An 8,925-nucleotide genomic window follows, 5' to 3' on the forward strand; every position below is an offset into this window, starting at 1 on the left:
AGCATGCCGTCGACCTCAACGCCAACGACATGCTCCGCGAGACCCTCGCCACCGCCGCATGCAACATGGCCCCTACTCCTCCACCTCTCGCCATGCCCATGCCCAGGCTCCGCGGATCCGCTAACACCGTCTACGTGGTCGGCGGTTCTTCTTCCGGCAACAATAATGGTGGATTCACTAACAGCGTCTATGAGGTCAGCGGTTTTTCTTCCGGCAACAGCAACAATGGCGGAGGGCTGGCCATGGAGGAGATGATGCAGATGGACAACATGCTGCAGCAGGTGGATCTCATGGGCCACACATTCCTCCGTCGATGCCGGGAATGGGCCAAATCCCTCCTTTCCCGGAGACCACAGAACTTCCGCCGCCACCGGGAACGGGCTAGCTTCCTTCGTTCCCGGATAACATGGACCTTGCACCGCAAGACTTCGGCCCTAACGGCGGCTTCTTCCTCCCCGACGGTGGCTTCTTCGGCCCACCACCCTGCTGAAGAAGAAGAAGAAGAAGAAGAAGAAGAAGAGAAGAAGAAGAAATCTATCTGTCTATCCTGAGTCGTGCGTCCGAGTTGGAGTCTTCATCTCCCTGCATGCATGCATGCTTGGACGGTGAGATCGAATGCCACCTGGCATCGATCGTGTATCTTTAATTTTCAGTTATTTTGTCAGCTGCCCGTCTGTCAGCGTGTATGTCTGTGTCGTTTTTAGTCAAGTCATTACTAAGTAGGATTACTTATGGTATGCACATCGTGCAAATATTCTTGTACTCTAGTCCAGGTCGTGTCCCCTTCCATTTATGGAAGACTAGTATTTGTGTTAAATGGCATTATTCGTTAATGGAGATCTAAGCAGAGTTTTTGAATTTATAAAGTCACGTGCCTCAAATTCTGAACAATATATGGAAGGACTATGATGCAATGTGTGTTGTCTTGCTAATTAAATTATTTCCTTCTTTTTAAATTCATTATTATTTTTTGACAATTAATATGAGACTATACAGATCAGGAATTTCATATAATTGTCTAAATAATACTGAATTTGAAAAAGAAGGAAATATTTTAATTAGCAAGACATCACACATTGCATCATACTCCTTCCATATATAGTTAAGAATTTGAGGCACATGTCTTTGTAAATTAAAAAAACTGAGGCTTAGATCTCCATTAAAGAATAATGCCATTTAACACAAATACAAGTCTTCCATAAATGGAAGGAGACATGACCTGGACTAGAGTACGAGAATATTTACACGATGTGCATACCATAAGTATTCGTACTCAGTAATGACTTGACTAAAAATGACAGGGACAGACACGCTGCTAGACTGGCCAGCTGACGAAATAATTGAAATTAAAGATACAGGACCGATGTCAGGTGTGGCATTCGATCTCGCCGTCCAAGCATGCATGCATGCAGGAAGATCGACGAAGACTCAGACTCGGACTAAGGATAGATGGATAGATGGATAGATTTCTTCTCTTCTTCTTCTTCTACATTAGGGTGGTGGTCCGAAGAAGCCACCATCTGGGAGGAAGAAGCCGCCATGCGGGCCGAAGTCCGGTGGCGGAAGGTCCATGGTATCCGGGAACGGAGGAATCTGGCCATAAATGGAAGGAAATTATGGGTGGCAAGCTAGGAAAGAAACCCATCCTTATACACGTTCCTGTTCCCGTTACTCCACCTTGACGACAACCCCACCCAAAACCGTCTCCAGTCACGGGGACAAATTTTTTCGGACCCCGTGTCTGTTCCATGTGGACCCGTGAGCAAAGTACAATGATGGTACACTAGTAAGAGAAATTAAATAAATATTCTTGCGATGGAAGAAAAACTCGTAATGGAAGAAGATCAATAAGGTAATGCACGTGTTGGCGGGCGTGGTGGGTGTGGATCGTGTTAGCGTTTGTGCGGAGACGGTTGGATCATGATCTTACAGCTCTATGTGGCGGCGTGGGATGGGTGGTGCCGTGTGGGTTGTGTCAGGGTTTGGGCGCAGATGGTTAGATCGAGATCTGACACCAATGCGTGGCAACACGTGGGGTGGGTATGGACCATGTTAAGGTTTGGGTGGGTTTCTATATATAGCAATCAGGAGGCTCGTCTAGATGGCCGCGTGATCAGGATCGGACTGCTATGAGTGGCGGGGAGGCGGGGTGGGCGTGGGTCGTGTTAAGATTTTGGCAGGTTTCTACATATGGCAAACACGTGCTCATGTAGATGGATGTCGGATCCGGATCGGACAGCTAGTGGTACCAATTTCTCTCGAATAAAAATCAAATCCAATTTCTTCGGTCCACCCAAAGAAAACACCAGGAATTAGTTTAATCTGGAAAACGCGCAGCAGTACAGAAGAATCACCGCAGTTCCCTCGAACACTCCGCGGGCCCCGACATCAGCGGCCGCCGCCGGCCAACCATTGACTTGCCCCCTACTAAACCCATCCCGTCCCTCGTTGCTTGTTGCAGCCGCCGCCTCCTTCTGGAGGAAGGAGTCCTAGCAGCGGCCCCCTTTGCTAATGGGCCACGTTTGGGCTTTTGTGCCCTTCGTAGGCCATGGCTGCTAATGGACCATGATGGGTTATTATTCAGGTTTGTTCTGTCAAGTCTTTGGGCTGCTGCTTTGGGCCTTGTTAGGCTGCGCGTGCACTCTACTTGTGCTGTATTGGAAAATTTGGAATGAGCCTTCTGTGTGCCTATCAAGCTGCTGTTGTTTGCCTGTGCACTCCAATGATTTTCAATTAGCAGCTACCTTTCCACAATCACCAACTACCTTTCATTCGAGTTGGAGTCTAGCTAGCCCATCATCTTATCATATTTGTCTACTGCTGCTCTCTACATGCTACTTTGTTATCGGGGAAGTCTCGTTTGTGTCTTTATTTAGTGGTCTAGTTAGTTCCAGTACTAGTCTATCCAAGTCATCTCACTTCCAATTCATCTAAATAGTGCAAAATTCATCAATTTTCTTTGTCAATTAGCCAATTTCTTGATCTTGTTTTCGGGTTTCTCGTCGTCTGTCCAATTGGATCGAGTTCCGGAGCCCATATCATCGTTGTTGATGTGTCTAAGCCCTCTTGGTCCTCTTGTCGCCTTCCATGCTACTCTTCGCATGTTGCGACTTCCGACCAATGGCCATCTATTGCCATCATCACGATTATGGGACGGGGTAGCCTCCTTCGGGTTTTTGCTGGATTTCGGTTCTTCGGAAATCATGACCGATCGGTTCTTTGACAAAATGAGAACCGGAATATTTTAGAACCGAAAATTTGGTTCGATTCTCGGTTATAACCGAATCAATTACAGATAGCACACGAGAAACCATATTGTGAAGAAAACTCGCCGTACTGGGAGCTGGCCGGTCCTCGCGTAGGGAAGTTAAGGCAGGTTTCGGAGATGGATGAGAGCCAGAGATCCGGGGTCCAGGACGAGAGCGGGGTGTGGTGGCCGAAAATTTAAACGGTTCATCGGTTTCGGTCCAATCGGCCTCGGTTTTCGGTTCTTCAGTCATCGGTTTCGGTTCTTCGGGTTTTATGCCCACCCCTAATTATGGGTGGCAAGCTAGGAAAGAAACCCATCCTTATACACGTTTGTCCCTGTTACTCCACCTTGACCACGCCCCACCCAAAACCGTCTCCAGTCACGGGGACAAATTTTTCCCCGACCCCGTTTCTGTTCCATGTAGACCTGTGAGCCAACTGCAATAATGGTACACTAGCAAAAGTAATTCAATAGTTCACAATCTACGTACAAACACAAAAGCATGTATTTTTATCATGAATACATGATTAACATCACTTAACTCAACTATTATCTTAAAATATTCTTGCGAATGATGGAAGGAAAACTCGTAATGGCAGAAGATCAAAATAAGGTAAAAATTATTTACCGTACGATGTCGATATAACCCGACCATCTTCCTCCCTGTCGGTGGGAGGTTGCGACATGATGGCCGCATGCGCGCCGTCACCAGATGTGCGTCTCCCTCCAGCGTCCATGCATGATTTAAACAAAATCTTCACACCACGATTTGGAGAAAACTCAACGAATAAGAAACTTAAAATCCATCGTCGGAGACAACAATAAGCTTACCGGAGAAGAAGATTTGTCTCGAGAACGCAAGGACTGAGGACAGAGAAAGGAGTAGGACGCCGCAAGAGCTTGGTACTTTGTGGCGGCGTGTTGGGTGGGTGTCAGATCGAGATAGGGTTTCGGGGGAGGGCGCCGCAAGAGGTTTGTGTTGGTGGTGGCGCAGGGTGTGGGTGTCATCGGTTCATGTTGCCGGTTTTATATAGGAACCACAATGCTCTCTGGATGGTTGGATTGAGATCCGACTGCGATGCGCGTGGCGGCGGGCGGCGGTGTGGATCGTGTTAGGGTTTGCGCGGAGACGGTTGGATCATGATCTGACGGCTATATGCGGGAGTGCGGGGTGAGTGTGGCCGTGTGGGTCGTGTCAGGGTTTGGCCGTAGACGGTTGGATCGAGATTTGATGGCTATGCATGGCGACGCGTGGGGTGGTTATGGGCCGTGTTAGGGTTTGGATGGGTTTCTATATATAGCAATCAGGAGGCTCATCTGGATGGCCGTGTGATGGAGATCGGACGACTATGTGTGGCGGGGCGCAGGTGGGTGTGGGTCGTGTTAGGGTTTTGGCGGGTTTCTATATATAGCAAACACGATGCTCATCTAGATGGCTGACGGAACTAGATCGGACGGCTATGCATGGCGGGATACGGGGTGGGTGTGGGTTTTGTTGATCGAGATCTGACGGCTAGAAAGTCAGCTCTGTTAGAATCTATTTTAGGTTTGTTGTTGTTCTCGACAACAATTAGAGTAAGGGGTGCCAATGCTCGATGTCACAAGTGCTTGTCTGAAAGTAGGGCGTGTACGCCGGCCTTATAGCGAAGGTCACCGTACACTTGGACAAGTTGACACGTCGATATTTTTTGAATAGGTTCAGCCGACCCTGCGGGTGCGACTTAGTCCTATGTTAGAAAAAGTTTCGAGGGGGTTGTTAGCCAAGTGCTTGGACCAAGCGGATCTTTCCAAGACACCTTTAGCGAGAGATTCGTCGGGGCCGCCTCGTACTTGAACCGAACGCGTCTTTCCAAGTATTGAGATTAGGATACCCTTGGAACTCTAACCCAACCCCTTCTCCTTCGAGCCCGTGCTAACCAAGGTTAGCGCGGAGCCTTGAAACTAGAGTCCCCTAGACGGCTTCCTCGAGTCTGGTCGACTTTTAGTCGAAAGCGGTGCTCGAGAGCAAACCTTAGAGGGAGCACTCTAGCCCTCTCCCGTTGAGTTTATTCAAGTTGAGAGTGAATGATACATGCCCCCATTGGGGGGGTATTTATAGCCTAGGGGTACATGATAAAAGACCATGACGACCCTTACGGGAGAGAGAAAAGTGGGGTAAAGCGGTAAAAGTAGTTCTTTGGTCCATAACTTTTGTGTGCACCATGTGGGAAAAGTGAAGGTTGGTCCATGGTCCCCCATTGGCCAAAAGCCTCATCCCGACACTTTTCTTGCCCCCTATTCTAACTCATTCCACATTTTGACCATGGCATGAGAGACTTGACTTGTTGACTTGTCTTCATTTGCCATGTAGGATTGACTGCGTCACGTTGGCATCTTGACTCGCGCTGGAAAATGTTGACCTAGTCGTCGTCACGTAGGATTTACGGCCCGGCCCACATAAGGGTTTTATTTTAGTACAACAAGATTATTTGGAAATCTCATCCTAGTCCATGTCGCCTTCCCGGCTGTCTGATCAAGCGGAATGTGGGGATTGGCACTTTCTTCGTCACATTCACATTCACGAAAGGCGGGTTGATATCTCTGGTTTGTTGCACTCACAAGTCACATCACACAATCTGCAAACAACAAGCATGTAATTAAACTTGACATTTTCATAGCAAAGGATCGACCACACATCCAGCATCGACATGAATAGAGAGAAGAGAATGCCTTAAATAAAATCATCAATCAAGATTGGCAAGACATGCATAAAGTTGCTAGAGGGACACAATATGCAGGGTTTGTACAATCAAACATTAATCTCTACAATGGAATGGAGGCAGGATTGCTTGCTTGCATATGCATAATTGAGGACGCATGCAAGCATCAGAAAAGATCCAAGATGAGATTTATTCTTGACTGAACTCCACGTACATCACACACTTGGCTGTGTGCATTCTCATGTTTTTGTTGACATCTTGTTGTTGCAGAGTCTGGGTGTATATGATATCTTCTTGATATTAATATATTACCCTTATCAAAAACCAAATTAAAACAAATTACGTTTTGATGGAAAAATAAAACAAATCAAATCCTGTCACTGATTCCACGTGGAGCATTGTTTTGTTCCTTGAGATTTTTTCCTTGGTTCAATCGAGAAGTTTTGATGCCACTCTCCGTTCCTTCCCTTAAAAGCTAGTGGTACCAATTTTTTCTCGAATCAAAATCAAATCCAAATCCTTCGGTCCACCCAAAGAAAACACCAGGAATTAGTTTAATCGGAAAACGCGCAGCAGAACGCAGTTCCCTCGAACCCTCCGCGGGCCCCGACGTCAGCGCCCGCCGCCGGCCTACCATTGACTTGCCCCTCAAACCCATCCCAGCCCTCCATCTACCCCGTCCAACAATCCCAACCGTCCGTCCATTGTTCCTCGTGAAACCGCGTCGTCTGGTCGTCTCTTCTCCTCGTAGAACCCTTTCGTCTTCCTTCTCCTGCCCGCCGCGAAATCCCCACCAAAGCAAAGGCTTCGGTTTCTATCGCGGAGTTGAGATCGAACCTAGTCTGCCGAGCATCCATGTCGATCCGGAAGGCGCTGGGCGCGGTGAAGGACCAGGCGAGAATCGGCATCGCGAAGGTGGCCGTCTCCGGCGCGGAGCTGGACGTGGCCGCCGACGACCGGCACGCCCGCGAGGTGCTCCGCCTGACGTCCTCGCCGTCTTCCCGGGCGCGCGTCTCCGCCTGCGTCGCCGCCGTGTCCCGCCGCCTGGCGAGGACCCGCGACTACGTCGTCGCCGCCAAGTGCCTCGCCCTGCTCCACCGCCTCCTCGCCGACGGCGACCCGCACTTCCGCCACGAGCTCTCCGGCCATGGCGTGCTCGGCGCCATGGCCGCGGAGTTCCGGGACGAGGCGCACCCGGCGTCGTGGGACCACACGGCCTTCGTGCGCGCCTTGGCCCTCTACCTCGACGACCGCGCCCGCTTCCTCCTCTCCCTCCTCCCGCCGCCCCGCACCGTCCGCTTCGCCTCCCTCGACGGCCCCTCTTCTTCCCCGGCGCCGGCGGCGGACATGGCGGCGAGGCCGGCGCACGAGATGGACGCGGCCGCGCTCCTGGCGCGCGCGGGGCAGCTGCGGCATCTGATCGAGCGGTGCCTGGCGTGCCGGCCCGCGGGGGCCGCGAGGCGCAGCCGCGTCGTGCTGGCCGCGCTCTGGCCCGTGGTCAAGGACAGCGCGGCGCTCTACGCCGACATGGCCGCCGTGCTGGCCGCGCTGCTCGACAGGTTCTTCGACATGGAGGACTACGAGGACTGCGCCGAGGCCTTCGAGGCCCACGTCAGCGCCGCCAGGCTCGCCGACGGCCTGTTGGCTCTCTACGCCTGGTGCGACCACGCCGGCGTCGCAAGATCGTCCGACCTGGAATTCCCTGAGGTCAAGCGCGTCGATGACAAGTTCCTCGAGACTCTGGAGCAGTTGTTGCGTGAGCGCGGCCAGGCAGAGGCAGCCCAGACGCCCTCGCCGCCGCCCGCAAACGCGCATGTCATGGACGGCATCGAGCGCGACGTGAACGGCATCAGGGCGCTCCCGGCGCCAGAGCATTACAAACTTGCGCCTACGAAAGCTGCGGCTGCGGCGGTGGCACCCATGGGGGATGAACAGATTCAGGAACAGGGTGAGCTTGTCGATCTCAGGGAGTCAGCGGAGGAGCAGGGGAACAAGATGGCATTGGCGCTCTTCTCGGGGGATCCACCGGCGCCGGAGACGAAGAACGGTGGCTGGGTGGCCTTCCCGTCGGAGGACGACGACGACGCGGCGGCGATCACCGCCTCGGCGTGGCAGACGCCGGCGGCGGAGCCCGGGTGGGAGCTGGCGCTGGTGGAGACGGCCAGCACCCTGTCAACCCGCGGCACGGCGGCGCCGGGCGGCGGGATGGACGCGCTGCTGCTGCAGGGGATGTACGACCATGGCGCTGCCGTGCGGCAACAACAGCAGCACGCGGCGTCCGGGAGCGCGAGCAGCGTTGTGCTTCCGGGAGCGGGCTTCCTGGCGCTGCCGGGCCCCGGCGTCCATGGCGGCGGCGGCGACCCGTTCGCGGCGTCGCTGGCGGTGCCGCCGCCGGCGTACGTGCAGATGGCGGAGATGGAGCGGAAGCGGGAGCTGCTGGCGCAGGAGCAGAGGATGTGGGCGCAGTACAGGCAGGGCGGGATGCAGGGCCGGACGGGGCTCAACGGGGTCGCCGTCGGTGGTGGCGGGAGCGCCTTTGTGGCGAACTCCTCCATGCCCATGCCCATGGCAGGGTACCACGGCGGCTACTACCACTACTAATAGAAGTAGTTCAAGAAGAAGCAGGGGAAGCAGAAGCTAGCACCATTTCCTCCTGTCTGTGAATAATGATACTCTGCTCATGAGATCATCAAGTGTTCAAAATTATCGTTATTATGATTCGAGTTGACCTGGTATTCTGATCTTTCTCGCTGCAGTAATCGAGATCAATCGGGTTTAGGAATAGTAAAAGAGATCGATCGGGAAAGATTGAGACTGAAAATATACAATGCACAGAATTGTGCTGATATCAAATCTGTTATCACCCCTTTCTGGTTTGTCCTGTGGGTGCTTGATAGATCGTCCTTGATATTTGGCATTTGCTGGTGCAAGTTTCACAACACATATATTTAATCGTTCTTTTTTCTGGGGTCAGTA

General features: G+C 52.2%; 1 protein-coding gene across 1 annotated transcript; it reads left to right on the top strand.

Annotated features, from left to right (window-relative positions):
• The first annotated feature begins 6,696 nt into the window (after window positions 1-6,696).
• On the top strand, window positions 6,697-8,925 carry LOC100844880 (probable clathrin assembly protein At4g32285). Its single transcript, XM_003568949.4, has one exon. The coding sequence runs from the start codon at window positions 6,805-6,807 to the stop codon at window positions 8,548-8,550; it is 1,746 nt and encodes a 581-aa protein (XP_003568997.1). The 5' UTR covers window positions 6,697-6,804; the 3' UTR covers window positions 8,551-8,925.

This window comes from Brachypodium distachyon, chromosome 2 (assembly GCF_000005505.3).
Source record: "Brachypodium distachyon strain Bd21 chromosome 2, Brachypodium_distachyon_v3.0, whole genome shotgun sequence".
Classification (NCBI taxonomy): domain Eukaryota; kingdom Viridiplantae; phylum Streptophyta; class Magnoliopsida; order Poales; family Poaceae; genus Brachypodium; species Brachypodium distachyon.

Excerpts from the sequence above, each read along its gene's own strand:
- LOC100844880 (XM_003568949.4), top strand. The coding sequence starts at position 6,805 with ATGTCGATCCGGAAGGCGCTGGGCGCGGTGAAGGACCAGGCGAGAATC.